The 17,572-nt window shown below is 40.5% G+C and overlaps 1 protein-coding gene across 1 annotated transcript in view; it reads right to left on the bottom strand.

Annotated features, from left to right (window-relative positions):
* mgat5b (alpha-1,6-mannosylglycoprotein 6-beta-N-acetylglucosaminyltransferase B) overlaps positions 1-17,572 on the bottom strand; it is a gene marked incomplete at both ends in the record, with an annotated part of 64,973 nt that overhangs the window by 19,541 nt on the left and 27,860 nt on the right. Inside the window, 3 exons of the mRNA XM_080488615.1 lie at positions 7,801-7,970; positions 14,567-14,731; positions 17,201-17,368. Coding sequence (XP_080344741.1) covers positions 7,801-7,970; positions 14,567-14,731; positions 17,201-17,368 — 503 coding nt within the window. The remainder of the gene's footprint in view (positions 1-7,800; positions 7,971-14,566; positions 14,732-17,200; positions 17,369-17,572) is intronic.

Below are 17,572 nucleotides of genomic sequence, written 5' to 3'. Positions count from 1 at the left end.
TTACATCAGATGCTTCCTGCTACAACCGGATTGAACAAAGATCCATCATACTTAAAGCTGAGACTTAGCCTTATATAGTGTAATGCAATGTTTGTTTGTTTGTTCAAACGTTATGTCACCAAACACAATAACAAATTGTTAAAAGTTTCAACAGTCAGAACAGTCCACTGAGGGTTACAAAAAAAAAAAAAAAAGTTTTTTTTTTTTTTTGTTGGATTTGATGAGATGTGTGATCTTACATTGGCTTCCTTTTGTTACCTGCCCCATAAACACACCCTGCACAACAAACAAACACCTACAAAACAGCAGCCTATCGATCTTCTCTTGGACAGTGAACATATTTAGTCAGCGCTGCAGCCTTGTAGACAAACAGGCGTGGCAGCCAGTTTCTCTACAGTAGAAAAGATAATGAGCAAGAGTGTATCCGCCAATGGTGCTTTAAGATGCGGTTTCATCAGTCGATAGATACACAGTCCAGCAGGTTAGTGCTTAGACAAACAAAGGGGCTTCACTTGAGTTGCATTTATGCTGTCTGTAGTATAAACACTGTGCGGGAGGGGACATGTTACAGTATAGCTGAGAGGATCCTTAACACAGGATAGCCATGACTGAGGAAAGTAATGAACCTCAGACCCCCAGCCATAGCCACACATCCCTTGTATCAAGTAAAGTAAAAATTATTAGCCGATTGCAGGACTTGGAACTGTTGTATCGCACAATTATTTTAATTATCTAATTGGTCTCCATTACTATCCAAGTAAATTCGCTTTATTTTATTAAACGGTTATATTCTTAGATAAAAAAAAATAAAAAATCATTTGGAATTTGACATGTATAATGACGCAAAACAAACATTGATGCTGATTTGAGAGATCAGAGCTGGTAATATTCTGAAATTACCTTCTTGAAGCTCTCACAAGCACAGAAATGACACCTGAGGACAAACTACAGATGCACTTTGAGATAACCTCTTATGCGAGCATGTGTGGCTTCTACCTGGTTGATTATGAGCCTGGCCGTGTCGGATTTCACTGCAGGAGTTTAGGTTTGAATTACAGTTGGTACGGGCTCTCACAGTTTACTGCTGGGGAGCATTAAACTATGAGAGCAGATGTATTACAGTGACTGAGTGCAGAACTGTATGAGACTCAGCTCCTCACAGATCCTCTAAAAGCTGCTGCTGTTCAGAGGTTTAATTGGATATATGCAAATCCAGAGAAACTTTAAGGGAAGAGTAAAGGGATTAAAGTGCATTAAGGAACCAGGAGAGTGGAAATGGGGGAAGGCACACATACTGTATCTCTGCACAGACACAGCATGCATAAGGACACAAACAACCTATCTTGAGCTCCTTCACATTTACGCACACACAAACACAAGATTAAAGGATAAGACCTGCATTATTTTATCTTTTGATCATTATCCACAAATCTTGTGAAAAGCCCAAAACACCAATAAATTTGTTCTTCTAACTAAGCGCCGTCCGCGTAGCCTCGATCAGATGCCGCGAGTTCCTCGATAATGTTCAGCTCCTCTGTCAACTATTAACGACACACAACAGAGCCAAACTAATAAATACTGAAGACATTTCACTTTAGTGTGATTTTACTCAACAGTGTCAAAAGGCAGCAGCTCCATGAGCAGTCTCAGCAATATTCCCCTACTGAGCTACCTTTCAAATGCAGTAGAAGCTGTTTGAGAGTATAAACTAGAGGCATGCTCAACATTTTCAACAAGATATTCCACAAAATACTACTTCACGCATATAGGTCGTGGATTACACAGGAAATGTACAAATACATACACATATTAATAGAGTTCTAGCTGCAAAAATAATCTTGGTAAATATGAGTTTTCTTTATAAAATAAAAAGACAAAAAGAAAGTCGTCATATCTTCTCAGAATTTTGCAACCGCAGTGTCAAGGTGTTCCGTAATGAAGCCAAGGTGGGTTTTAATGACCTACCCTGACTTTACAGAGGAAAATCAAGTTGTGACACAGCACAAAAGAAAGACACGCAAAGGAAAGAACAAAGGTGCAGGACTTGCATAAATTTACAACACTTGACAACCACCGCTGGGCACAATTTCTGTATTTCACAGCTGGCCACTGGCACCACGGCACTCCACCAGTTTGATGAAAGCGAGAGAGTCAGAGAAACAAATGAGTGAAAGAGACTACACAGTCGCAAAGCATTACTTTTCCAAAAGGAAGGGTGCGCATGTCCAGCAGGGAGGGGAATTGGTTGAGGCAGATTCCTGGGCACATATGGGGAGATGAGGCTGGGGGCACGGAGTTTACTGAGGGCTGCAGGGCAGCAGGGGAGAGGGCTCACAGCGTGAGGGGAATGACATGGGCAGAAACATGTGATGCTGCCAGCCAAGCCAGCCAGGCTTATGGGAGCAGTGTCTGGCATGCTGATGGACCACTGGGACAAGGCAATCGCAGGAGAGGGTGGAAAAAAAAGAAGAAAAAATCCAGCATGTTGCTGTTGTTGTATTTTGAAATAATTCCTTCTCTTTGTTTTTTTTTTTAACTTAATGGCCTGTTTGGCTCAAGTAAACGGTAAAAACACTAATCAAAATATGCTGGCTGCATTAAACATAAAGAAGGATAAATGTGTTTGGCCACTTTATGAACACAAGACGAAGACTTTAAACACTTGTGAAGAAAACATCATTTATAAAACACATGTGGAGAAAAATGACAAGATTTTCAGCTCCCCATCTTCACATTTTCTTCACTTTCTATTCTTGATTCCCTCTTGAAGCTCATATCGTTATGAACGGTGTCCTTATGAGACATTGTTTTAAGATGGAGAACTGTAAAATAGATATCAAAAACCTGATTTTTTTTCCATTAAAGTTTATAAATAGCAAAAAACATCCGGGATAAACCTTATGGGATCCATTTTCTTTTTCCTTTCTGTTTTTGACTACTTTTTATTTTAGCTTTATATTTCACCTTAAAAAAAAAATGCTTTACCTCGTCTTGTTTGATGTCTCTCTTTTCAGCACAACGTTACATGTCTAAATTTACAGTTTTTGTTCCAGTTTGACACACTGCGTTAACACCCTACTATGGTGTGACGTTTGCATTTCAATCCTTTCGGTGGCTTTTTTGGGCTCAGTATCTGTGGCAATGTGCACGGGAACATGAGCAGTTCTGCTGCTTTGCGTCAAGCTCACAGAAGAGGAGAAATGCCTCCTACACATTCAGTGATCAACTGCGCGCACACACACACACACAATACTGTACATTAAACACACTGCCCTAATCAATGGTCTGCACCAAAATTTGCAAATCTCGAAACAGACCATCGTTATCCTTGACTCTCTTTCACCATTGTGATTCCCACAACTTTCCTCTCTTCATAGCAAAGAAACATTGTGCATTGTCATACAATTCTTTGATTGGTTGATGTCATGCATCTTCCCACTAATAATAGTTGCAGACTATGAATAAAGCCTCACCAAATACATCAGATTTAGAGCATCTATCCAATGACCGTTGACAGAATTATCTTACAATGTAATAAACATTTGGAAGTTCATTAAAACATCCATTTAAAAAATAACTACTCGGCGTGAGACAAAGCTTGAACTTCATCAGAGAAAATAGGAGGACTCTGTGAGGGGAGCCCATTGTCCTCGCACTGTGGTGATTACGATGAGGTGATAGCGCAAAATGATGAGTGCAACACTTGAATGAAGAGCAATTTTAGCTCAGTCACTACGTTACTTTGCTTCAGTGACGACAAATCTTTAAGTTGTTATGTCCACAACATCTTGCTCAGGCTATTTTTAAACAATGCTCCTCATTTCATAGAAACAATGGCATCGATACAAAGGAAGCAGGGTGAGAGTGCATCAGTAGGCTACTTATAGGGGTAAAAAACCTCATACTGACAGTCACGAGTCTTAGAGATTTAAAGGGGAAAAACCTGCTTTGACTTCAAGGCTTTTCGGCTTATTCTCATAAATGCCTGTTCAAGAATATCATTTCTTTTGCTGTTCAGGGATAGCATGATGGCTTCCTTGATGACAGACAGTTGACCCGCGACTTTGCCATTCAATAAATCATTTCTTGAGGTTATTACTGATCACTCACATCAGGCTCCTCTTCATGTTTGAGAAACAGGGTGGAGTTATCTGATGGCGTTGTTAATATGCTCGGAAGATCCTAATTTAGATAAAATTAATAGCAAGAGGTTGTCTACAAAACACCTCCACAGGGCTGCATTCACAACCTGCATGCTAAAGCGCAGAAAAGTGGGAAAGCCTTCTATAAGACAGAAAGGAAGAGTCAGAGTTTGGGGGGAGAGTGAAATCCTACTGTGACAGAAGAGGTAGCTGAGGTGTAGTGTATCCTGTGGGTGGAGGAAGGATGGAACTGTTTGGAAAAAATAAACACTGAAATATTGGTATTCTTCAGATTATCTCTGGATGACAACACTATTATGATGAAGTGTGTGCTTCCATTACTTCTCCACACTGCTGACAAAAATTTCTATACCTGACAGCGTGAAGCCGTCTCCCCTTTTTCTTTCCTTGCTCTGTTCCCTCTCTCCTCAGGTGCTGCAATGCCGCGCTCTGTTGTGGGCTAATTACCCGTGTCGCTCGGAGAGGAGATGAGGGAAAATGCTCAGGCGGAAGTGACAGCTGTCTTTGCACCTCCACAAAACTGCTGTAGGGCTCATCCCCGAGTGTGGGACAAGTGCGGGTGTTACTGACAGAAATCTTGTCGAGACCTCCTTGGTCTCTACCTCAATTACTGTAAATCCAGGAAAGCAGGCAGACAGATGGTATTTTTCTTCCCCATGTACAGCCATTATCCTCCTTTGGGGTTTACATATATTTGCCTTTACTCTGCATTTAATGGCTCTTCCTCCTGTCAACATCTTTCAAATCTTACATGAGTATCCCACTTATCCACTTATTAGATGACAACATTTATGGATTATTGTCTCAAAGAGGCCACCGTCTTGATTTATTGAGAATATGTGATGCAACAAAGGGTTAATAGTGTTTTCAGGTGGCAACTTTACAAACAATAACACAGAAAAGTGTGACATTTGTAAATACACAGGGAGCATATTGTTCATTTTAAAAAAAAATTTATGATCCGCAATGTATTGTCCTAATTGTACATATAAATCATGTGGTTCATTTGCGATCTACATGATTAAAAGAATGAGATGGTGGAAACAAGCAATTAGAATATGTTTTCCTCACAGGGTGTCGGGCCGCATCCTCTATGAAAGGGTGAAGGTTTCATTGTGGATGAACTGAAAGTTGAGCAGAGGCGTCCTGTTCTGAGACCAGCCACTTGACGTAACTCAGACATCTAAATATGCTGAAGCACAAGGATTCTTATTTAACTGAAGCTTTGTTTTCTGTGAGTCATTAATCTATCTCCTATAGCGTTTTATCTATCAAGGACACAGGGCAGATCATCAGTGCATCACCTGAGCTCCTGCCTGTAAGCACTTGAACATGGCCAATGTACCTGGAGATATCACCAATTACTGAAACCTATGTGCGGAGCATGAACATTGCTTTTCTTAAAGCAGGACAGCAGCCAAGGGCACAGCAGAAAAAGGCAGAAGGGGTGATTCTAACTACTGCCTAGCACCGGCAGCTCACACTGGACAACTGTTAAATGTTTCACAGCACATCATCAGCACCAGTCTGAGACCACATATTCATCTGGTATCTGAGAGAACATCAACTTCACTAAATGAGCCACAGTTCAACGAGTTTAGTGGCGATATAATTTTATTTCACAGATTGAACTCCAGCCTAATAGGATCGGAAGGCGACAGATTGATGCAAAAACTGAGCAATCATAATCCATAACAAACTCATTTAAAAGTGGTTTCAAAGTTGGTGGAATTTAGATTTTCCTCAGAAAATTCTGCAATACATTGTTGAAGAAAAAAGTGGAGCAACTGGTGGGAAAAAAGGACCTTAATTTCAAAAAACAAAAAAAGAAAAATGGTCGAAGGAGCCATGTGTGAGGAGAATGGATTTATCTGAGCAGAACTGTAAAGACGCCCGCCGAAGTGATGAGCCAGTGAAGCCAGCGGAGAGCATGAACGTTGCCAGTCAAAGGCAATTACGCAATGCAAACCAACAGCTTGATATTTACTGTAAGTAAATTCCCAGTGTGGCTAATCTGTCTATCAGAGAGACTGAGAACATACCAACAATACCGTCTACATAAGAACCACAGCGGGCCATTTCAAGATATTAAGCTCCAGTGCATCGCATGGGTGGAAAAGTAGAGAGCAGGAAATGTAAATAGATACAAGCCTGAGGGAATCTGTGGGAGCACAACCCACATAACGATCTGTCAATTTAATAGCGTGTGGGAGAGTCGGAGTAAGAGATGTTCTGCTTTTTTGTTCAATAAAAGTCACAGAAAAGAGATTTATGGAAGTTTGGCATCTGTCAATAACGGCCTACTTTGAAAAAAGAGTGATATGCAAACTGTGCTGTTTTTTTGAGCTGTATTGCAATGAGAATTTAGTCCAAAAACGGACAAATCCATCCTTGACGATTTTCGCCTTCCATGTTTTTTCTCTTGGGTTGAACATTTTATTTGCTGATAAATAGAAGCCACGATCAGTTTTTATAGAGCACTAAAGCCCTCAAATGTCTCTCTCTTGTAGCATAAACACCGAAATGCAGACACACACTCCGTATACCGCTATATTCAGCTCTTTGAAAGGATTACCGCTAACCTTGGCTGATGCTTCTTTGGGAGCTTCTTTCAGAACTTCTGCAATTTTCTAAACATTTATGAAGCGGCTCCCAACGGAGAAGGCTTGCAGTGATTCAATACACCATGACACCAATTAGTGGAGTAAATAATGGCGTGGCCAGCAGAAGCATTCCCACTGCGGCTTCCGCACCTCACTGATCTCCCTAGTCTGTCCTTATCAAAGCAGCTTTTCTTCGCTGCCTGAAATTTAAGATCAAAGGGCAGCTATAACTCATCACTGCCCCTGCCTCTTTCCCTTACAGCAAGGGATAAAGTGTTCGATAAGCAACGCGTATTATTTCTGGTCAGCGTCACACTGGCAGTGCTCTGGTGAAGAAGAATCAACAGCAAATCCGGTGTTGCGCTCAGTCATTACACCAATAAGCCAGCGTGAAACCAGCACAGTTCGGAAAAATCGCGACGCTGCGTCACACACTCAAACCAGGACCCGGCCCATCTGCTTTCTGAACTGTTGTTTTTGCACCTCGCCAACATGACGATCAATAGTTGTTGTTTTTTTTTTACAGATGAAACCAACTCGTCTGACTGACTAGAAAGCACACCGTGCAGATGTGTAAGTCTGTGTGGGTGCGTGTGTCTACTGGCCTAATCGCTTATATTTGTGATGAGTGACAAGCCTGTTATCATTCAGAAGTCACCGAGCTGCAGCAGCAAGGAGGCACAGGAGCTGTGGAGATGCTGTCAAGCCCCCGGGCTGTAACAGCACAGTGCAGCAGAGGCAGAGATAACTTATCAGCGTGCGGCCAAAGGTGATCGAAAACCGTGTGTGGGCAACCGCACTCCAATCACGCTGCTTGTCACTGGTGGAGCATCCAGAGTGAACAACAAAGCATTTTCATTCAGCGTAGAAATCTAGATAACTGTTAATGGTTTTACGAAGTGTTGCGCAACTTCTGTAACTCAACAAGCTTCTAATAATTCACACCACAACACAAAGCTGTGCACTGTATATCTACAGCAACCGTGTCCAAACAGCATGCAACGCAGAGAGAAATCAGTCCAAGTTCATCTTACCCATGCAGTTCCTTCAGGGAAACTGAGATCTTGAGATCGTGTCCCAGCACATGAAGTGCAGTCAGAATATCGGCCCATTGCACCATCTCACCCAGTGGACCTCCCTTCAGCACCTTGGGGCTGAAAACATCCCCAGACTCCTCTGTCAGGAAGCCCACATGGACGAGAATCTGAATGAAGAAGAAGAAAAAAAATTCTTCATTTTCAGACGAGTCACAAAAGGATTTACACAACATTAAAAAAAAAAAAAAAAAAAAGGAATCGGTAAACATTAAGGCAAAACACACAATTTAAAAAAAAACAAACAAACAAACAAGCAGACCTCACAGATACAGTCTGAACAGTCTGGTTAACAATTTTTACCTCTGGGTACATAGTACAAGAACAGATGGATAACGCAAGTTAAGGCCTATACATCCAAGCAAAGTCATCTGGTTAAGTTTGTGGAGAACAGATTGTTGTGTTAAAGAAGTTCCGGCCAATATTTGTAGAACAGGAACATCAGAAGACAATATTTTTCCTCGAGAATATTTATATTTTTTTGTAAATCAGAGGTCAACTTGTGTTTTGCCCATTCATTCACAGGAGCCCATCGTCCGTCCATGAGTCAATTACCTGCTCACCCCTGGTCTTGAGGCCGCGGACCCAAAGGCTCGGCCAAGACGTATCTAAAGGTTTTTTTTTTCATGTAACAACTCCAACAATGCAGATGCAGAGGGAGCAACTCAATTCCCATCTACCATAGCTGACAGTTTTACAATTACAATGTGCCTTTGTTAAACTGTTACCACAGTGTTACTGCAGGGAACAGACCATTCCTTGTGCCATCTGTGCGACTTTGACTTTCCTATTCACAGAGATCTCTGGGCCAGCGAGATGACTGACTGGGGTTTTGCGAGAGCAATTTTCAAACGCTTCAGAGACTTTACATCTGAATAAATTCACGTATTAGGCATGGGTCAATGGTGTCAAATCTGAAATATAACCAAGAATTTAATGATTGTGAGAAACAGATTGACAGCATATTACCAGCGACACAAGTGAGAGAAAATACAATCAACTGTGCATGAAGTTGATTTGAAAATTGACCTGCGGAGGGCTAATTGATATGCACAACGATACATGAGCAGTTTAATTGCTGATGGGGAAGGATACAATTCCCAGCCTGTTAAATATGTAATGAAATCAGATTTTTCAACAGATGGCCGTGTTTAATTTTTTTCAATTTTTTTAACACCTCAATTTGTTTAAAAAAGAAATAAAAATCTTTCAATAAAGATTTTATTCATCTCCAAGACCCCGGCCTTTTCTTCACAGCTGACACAAACCTACTTGAATCACAAAATATTCAGCATGCAGAGCGGTGCCCACGTATGAGACTGAACCGACACACACGTATCTGATGTGAAACTCGATATTACAACAACAACAACAATGCAAAAATGTGCTTGGACAAAAATCTTCATTTGGTGGAGGAGAAAAGCGAAAGGGTGTATATTTGGATGTCAGCTCTTTTGATGTGTGCAGCAGACTGTACAAAATAGAACCTAATGATAATATCATACAGGGTTTTGAGTTATGAGCAAAAATAAAATGGGGTAAAAAGTGAGAAAAGAAATACTAAAAATGTTCATTTTCCTGTCAGCGGCTGACAAGCTGGGTTAAGGTCTAGCGGGTGTTGTGATCTGCACCTCTTTCAAATAGTTCTTCCCCTTCTGGTAAAGTGAGGCTTCATTTCTGCTGGGGTCAGGGCATGACTATGAGAGGGGACTGGAAGGGTTTAGGTGCGAGGTTAAGCTTCTCAGAAGATGACCAGTTGGTGTCAGAGATGAGGAAAACAGACATCCGGAGGTAAACAGTCTCAGACACGACACAACCACGGGAAAGGTGGTGATGATGTAGAAAGTAGTCAAAATTCACAGGCCAGTTCATGATGTTGCATATAAGCCGATGCCCAGCCGTCTTTGACGTTTGTAAAGGAGGGAGGTCATGAAGAAGGTTAGTTAAAGTAATCTTAGGTAGATGAGGAAAACTACCCGAAAACATCTAACTGCTGTTTGTTTGAAATCGTTGTCATTTACCTTTGAATTAACAACTTTTCTTTTTGTTTGAAGCAGGTGTTATCAAAGTGTCATTACTGGTTGAAGATTTTATAAGAGACATCTGGATTTATGCCTTTCCCAATAGTGTCTACAAATCCGCCCAGTCACTTGTACTTCATTACTGCAAATTAGGGATGCATTGGATAAATGTTTAATCCAGAACAAGACCATGGATCGATCGCACAGTCATGTAGTGGTTGACACTCTAACCTCACAGGAAGATTGTCCCTGCTACAATTTTGTTGGGCTTGAATGACTTTCTGTGTATGCAAACATGCAATTTAACAGGGTTCTCCGGTCCTTGGTCCGACAGCTCATCTGAGCTAACTGGTGACTCAAATAAATTGAATTGAAAAATCAGCATGGAAGAAGACTGATTGATAGATTGTTATGTGAAACATGCAGGTGATTGATGGTAACAGCAAGAATGTGTTGCAAAATGTTCACGTGTAGATGTTTTAAAAAGAGGCTCAAGGCACAGTGAGCTTTATAATTACATAAACGGAGATTACTAGTGTTGATTAAGTTGGAAATTCCATATTGGGTGTGACAAAGTGGCCCAACTCTGACTTTTCTGTCCAGAACGACTCATACATGACACCCTCAACAGCACAAATCAAGTTTGTCAAATCCAAGCGTCAGTTTTAATGATCAACATTCATTTTATTCAGCTTTTATGTCACTGAAATGAGACAAATGCTACAACATCATATTTTGAAAATTGACAAAACTCTACATCCAAATTATACCTCCTGTATACAGGTAGCCACACCGCTCCTCAAAGGGCATTCATAACATTGTTGCACATTCTTCTTTCCTTCATCATTTGTTCACAATATTGTTGGCTACTTCAAAACATATACATGAGGACACGTGTTACATCCATATTTACTCCCATAAGCACAGTGCGCTGCATGTGTTGTCTTCTGCGCATAGCCTCCGTGGCTTTGAGAGGTAATATCCTGGTAAAAGTAATTTGACTCATGCATGATTGAGTGTAGTAGTCCCAGTAACCCGAGGTTGCAGTTGAGCCATTACTGAAATGTCATGGGAAAAAAATCTAATAAAACAAAGGAGTCTTCGCACACTCTTACCTCCTTTATACAGTTCAGTATTAGATGAAGTCATATTGGTTTGTTTAGAAGTCAGTGTGCTCTTGTAATGGAGTAAAATAGAGACACAATGTAGAATTCTGTGGGCGATATAGGTCAGTATCTGAGAGAACCACAACATAATTAGCATTTTATGCAGATTTTCAATGATAAATCTGCCAAACATTTGCTTGATCTTTAATTTTTGAGGTGAAACAAGTGGTCCTGTGTCAAGTAAACTAAGCAGGAAGCCTCCGCAGGAAAGCTAATGGAATTTGTTGTCTAGAATCCGTGCCTCCTCGGATGTGTAAGAGGCTTCTGTCTGGCTCCTTGTGACCATCTGCTCCAGCTACAGCCGAAAAGTGACATTACAGGCTCGGTGCAGACAGTTCTCCAACCGTTTTTAAACTAATTAGGGGAAAGAACGGAGGGGCTACTGTTTCAGTAAACTGTATCATGGAATTTATCGTTTTAGTTCAGGGTTAAGCGAGATATACTCTAGCGACTGCATTGCATGCATTTTCTTACTCTGATTATAAGTCAATACAGTGCGTCCAGCTGTACTACATAAAATGGATGCTCTATGTCGCATTTAGAGGGTCAATTAATACCAGCTGTTATTTAAATGCTACAAATGCTGAGCAGACAAAAAACAAAGGGAGGTAAAAGAGCAGCAACACATTTAACAATTCTTTGGTACACAACATCTTCCTCGCAAGCAAATCAGTCCATTTCTGCTCCCTCTACAGCGCCGAGTGATTCAGCAATGGAAGCAAAGCCTGCAGGGTCCACTTAATGGACAGTAACCATTACTGTCAAACATGCCATTACAGTAAACAAAGCTCCCTCCCCAGTGGAGAGCAAGCAGGCGTTTGGGAGGAGTGTAATGCTATTAACAGAACGGACTTTGATTTATTCAACAAAAAAGTGTCCGATGAAAGAAACACACAGACACACCAGGATATATATATACACACACTCACACACACACACCAGTCTGACAGCACACTGTCAGCTCCTTTACAAAGAGCAAAACTCTACAATTTAATTCCTTTCATTTCTCACCTTTCACCACAGCTTCTGAAGTATTAAGCCTATTTTCAAATACATAGGAATTTCAGAGGAACTCTTCACACATTCTCAGAAAAGAAATCTTTAGAAACTCTATTACAATAATAGTATAAAGACAAACTAACCTATGTAAATGCACTGAGTTCCAATAATAAATGTTCCACAGTAATGTGTGCATGACATGAATGCAAATGCATCAGGATTAGGAAGAGTTGTATGCATAAGAAACATGGAAACTGAGAATGAATTGTATGTAAATGATGTGGTGTAATTTATGTACTGTATGTCCCTGTCTTTACCAGGTGTTGAATATACAATGTGTTCTGAAAATATCGTGACATGAGGTGAAACAAAAGGAAAAACGTGTATGTCATTTCCCTATTTATGGCATTAAATCCTGAGATTCACATCCATTAGGTGATCTATATTAGCTACGCTTTTCTTTTTGAGTCAGTTTGGTATCTACTCAAATTAAATCCAAGCAAATTGTCCATTAGGGATAGCCATGGATTGATTAATAATTCTTGGATTGGATATTTATTCACTTGTGTAGTTTGGCGCAACGGCTGCATTCATGTGCTTCTTAAGGTTTCACTCTTGTTTATGTACACTTCAGATTTTGAGAGTTGATGTAGAAAGGCACAAAGAGCAGAGAATATTTTCACACACATAATGTTGGTGTTAATAATGAGGAACTGTAAAGATTCCCTCAGTGTTTCTATGACTATAATGAACTCAGCTTTTCTCCTCTTTTCTCACTTCTTCACACATTCATTTGTCACTGTTGCATGTCAATACCTCCATGTGTCCGCTTTTTCTCTTCATACCCTCCCGAAGGATCTCCGATTGTGGAATAGGAAGTTGGTAATCTGTGCTTCCTGCCACTATCACATCTGCAGTGTGGGGATTAGCTTTCTGTCAGATGTTAACCTGTTTGTTGTTATCTCTCCAATGCTTTTTTTTCTCCTTCTTCGACTGTCCCCTAACCACAAATGGTTAAAGTAAAGTACTGGCGCTCGCTTCATGGCAAAAGAGATTTTTCCTTTCTGATGTCGGCCATCATTGCTCATGTAAAATTATATTAGGATTTTCTTTTAATATTATTTGAATGCAATGTACTGTTAGCTGAGCGTTATGTTGTAATTAGCAGAGTATGAATGAAACTGAATTGAAAATTTGATCAAAAGGATTCCTAACTCTAAAGCTAGCTTTTCATAATTCACACTGTGAAAAAATGTGTTTGGTCTTCTATGCAATTCAGGTTTCTGTGAAACATGCTTCAGTTTTAAAAAAAAAAAAAAAAAAAAAAAAAAAGGTCCAGTACCATTTCTGGTATCAGTTCTCCCTACACTGTAAAGATTCATATCACGAAAACTTGTCTGAAATATGGGGACAAAATCCATGTCCTTATAATCTAAATCAATTTTCTCTGGCATGTTTTAAGGTTAAAGTTACTTCAACAATTTGTCTGCAGGAAATTCAATGAAGTCGATGATTAAGTGATCATGTTTGACCCTCAAAGGTTATTTAAAGTTTAATATAAACATCAAACAATCTAAAATTATATGTGGCCATATATATATATATATATACATATATATATATATATTATGATGCTGGATGTTACATGATAATAATATACTAGGCATTTACTAGGTATTTTTTTACAATTGTAAAAATTCAGCAGCCACATGAACAAATAAAACATCCACAAAGAGATTTCAGTGATTCAGACATAGTGGAGCAGTTGGAAACTCTTACATGGCTCTCTCCTGCAGGCCATTCTGCAGGATACAGTGTTAATTCATAACATCATTAGCATAAATCTCAGTGATAGACAGTGAACTTCTTACTATGCCTTTTCTCATATGAAATTCAAATTACTCACCCCAAGGACAAAATGACTCTGTGCGCACACACACCAAAAAAAACTTTCTTTTTAAGTCAGTACGACTTCCAAGAAATTAACCCAGAAAGGTTTTATTGAAGTAAAAGAACCTAAAAAGGGTTTTAATATGCAAGGAGGAATCTAATGTCGCTGCCTTCTCATAAGACATCTGTTCCAGCAGGAAAAGCTCTTTGACACTCATGGAAACGTTACTCGAAATGTCAGGAGAGAAAGTGCAATGAAGACAATCAATGCCTGCCAGGAGTTACTGTCCTTCACTGTCTGCTTATGTCTGAAACTCAGCAATGTGTGATTCACCCCCAGCAGCCCAAGATAAAAAGAAAACATTATTATTCCAATAGAATGTCACAGCTCTTTTAGTATCTTAGTAGTATGCAATGTGGGCATTAATGGACTTTTGTTTCAAAACATTTTAATCCTATATTGGGGTTTTTTTTTCTCTTCACTTCATAATGTGATTGATTTAAAAACAATTGAGGAGGTAACAAATCACCTGCTTTCTGTTACGCACCACTAATTTGTTTTGCGTCCAGGAATCTCATTCTTCAGTGTGTCCAGAAGCATACCCATGTGTGAAAATTGCTTATATTCACCGTCTTTTGCTCTCTCCAGTGGTTGCGGATCTTGTCGTCGAGCCGTCGGGCTGCAGAAGCCCACTGTGCAGCAAGCCTCCGCATGCGTCTCTTCATGAAGCTCAGGGACTCCTTCCCGGTGCCGACCTGCTCCAGCAGTGACCCAATATCAGACTGGAAAACAGCCTGGATGACAGGAGGAACACAATTGTCACAGAGGATGATTAAAGAAAAATATACAATGTGCAGACTTTTCAACACCAGAAAATTCTCCATTTTACTCAGGATTGTGTTTGGATTTATACTTTGTCTTGGAGCAGAAGGAGGTAGTAGGATACTAATCAGAACTTCATACTTTTAATCTCATCAACACATTCAGACTTGTATGCCAATGGCAGTGGCGCTGTCATGCGGTGCAGGGCGCTCCGTCGGGGGCGAGTTATAGTTCAATGTATTGCCTGAGGATGCTTTGCTGACCCCTCAATTAAAGGATGATCCGCTCACCATCCTGAGTCACAACAACCCCACAATGAGCCGTTTTCACTAGAGATGGTAGAGTGTAGAGTGCAGACAGCAGTCATATCCTCTTATCCACTACTTATCTGCCAATACCCCGGGGTGAGCCTCCACAGACAGACTGCCTGAAGGATCCATGGATTTTCCTCATAAATTGTCACTTTGCATGTCGCTTCCAAATCGAGGCGACTGCTGCACCTCAGTGTGTTGATTTATATTCACATGGCGATATTCTACTAACTACATGGTTGAGAACAGACCCCCCAAAACATACTGCCAATCACTATAAAACACATATATAGTTAAAAAATTATTCTGAAGCACTAAAACAATACGCAGAGCTATACTCTACTTTCACATGGCAGGTGGGTCATTGTTCTCAAGAGCAACTTGTGTGTGGCACAGCCAGATGCAGAGTACTGGAGGGAAGCCTCTGGATTACTCCTCGCTTGTACAGGCAGGCAATTAGAGCAGAAGGCAGAGCAGCAGAAAGAATTCACGTCAAGGCCCATCATGCAAGCTGTACATTACTCTGGGTAGAAACCAGGAGGCGGGGACAGCGGCGAGCGGTGGGGTAAATCTTGCACAGTGACTGTAAGCTCGATGCATCATGTGTTGATGCTGAAGAAAAAAAAAAAAAAAAATCTAAAAAAAATCTAATGAGGCAGGAAAACAAAGAGCAGTGAAAACCGGGAGTGACAGCTACTACCCTGTGATACATAATGCACAGGTGGGCATTCAGAATTCCCAAAGCAACTAATCAACAAAAATGGTCAGTCAATCATTTAAATTTCAGAATGACAGTGGAGCCTCAGTCAAAGTACCCAACTCTTTCTTTTCCCCTGCCATTCTCATTTTTCCCCAATCTGGTTACAGATCATTTTTTATTTATAGCAGCCCTGTAGGCGCTTTCTTTGAAATGGACACCTCTGCTGGCTTGAGGAGACTGGTGACTACTCAGTGCCTTCCTAGTGGAGGCTCAGCAGGTTTGATATACAGATTTTAACTGAGTAAACATCACACTGCCTTCTAGATCTTTGAAGATCCCATTGCACAAGTGCAAAAACAAGCCTGACACATCCCCACTTCAGCAGCACTGGCAGGCCTTCTTGTCTGATTCCTGCAAGAGAAAAGCAACAACCTCAACCATGTGTATCCATAGTTATGTGGTCTTTTGGCCTTCAATGGGTCAAATTAAATGATCAATCAAATGAAACTTAGTATACAAAATACAAGAAATCCAACTAGTTTGCCAGTATTTGGGAAGTGGTAGCCTTATTGTCATTGTATATGCAGTCAAATGTTTTGAATGTAGCTTTAACTATCTTCTCAACACAAAACAGATGCAGAGCAGAAATAGTAGATATCCATTATCTTAATAAGAAATATCTTCACACTCTGCAGAATTGAGTCGGAATCATGACTCGGTCTGTACAGCCGTCTTAGCAGTTAATGCAAGTTATTCAAGAGGTTTATGCTTTCCAGGAATTAGACAATGTCTACATTAAATCAGAGGTTCAAATTCACTTTAGGTAAGGGTCACATGCAGCCCAGTTTGATCTCAATGGGGTAGGACCAGTCAAAATAATCATATTAGCCTAAAAAAATTGAGTTTTTTCAAACCCTCCATTAGTTGTAGGTTAAAAAATATGTTCACACATTTTTTTTTCCCCAAAATATGGACAAACTGATGTTTCCTAAGAAAAAGGTGCAATTCTAAAATCCTATGCGCACAGGTTTTCATTCCAAGAATCTGGTTATAAACGTGAACACAGTATTTCTGCAGACTTTTTCCCGTTTTCCCATTTCACCCTCACGATATAGCGTTGATGCTACAGCGTTCAGTGCCGCTTAACTGATTTCATCTACAAGCATTGTTGCCATCTGTCGTCGTCTCCTGGGTCCCAGCAGTTACTAATAATAAAAATAATAACGGTCTTCTCAGTAATATTTACAAGGTCATCCCCCGGGCCGGACAGAACCATCTTAGTGAGCTTTCTGTAGTCTCCAGGGTGTCTTGCAGATATTTTACTACTAACTCGCTCTGCCCTTTTCTGATCCGATATCATAATTTTCACTTCTTCAACTAACCATTAATCTGGTTGAGTTACAATAAATGATAAGCAAACATTGTGTTACCTGTCTTTTGGGAGGAGGCTTCAAAGTGGGCGTGGCAGTCTGGTTCCTCCAGGTCATTGGGGGGCAAAACCACTCCACCTCACTCAGGTAGACGAGAAAGGAGCAATCAGAACCATCGACACCGTAAAAAGCATAGCAGGGGTCCGAGGTCCAACGAGCACGCATCCACTGGAAAGCAAAGACCCAAACTGTAAACACATCTCTGAGGGAACTCATCATAATTCAACAAACTTATTGAGCTCGACATGCTCATGCAAAATGTCCTCCGTCGTCTGCAGTTTTGACATATTGAGAATTTGACTTTGAGGCTTGGGAGAGGAGTTCTCTTTCCGCATGTGCACATTTGGCACAAAATACAGTGCAAAAAAAAAA

Source organism: Lipophrys pholis (genome assembly GCF_963383615.2).
Source record: "Lipophrys pholis genome assembly, chromosome: 19".
Lineage (NCBI taxonomy): Eukaryota > Metazoa > Chordata > Actinopteri > Blenniiformes > Blenniidae > Lipophrys > Lipophrys pholis.
The sequence above is the reverse complement of the archived record's forward strand: the minus strand, read 5'-3'. Positions and strand labels throughout refer to the sequence as shown.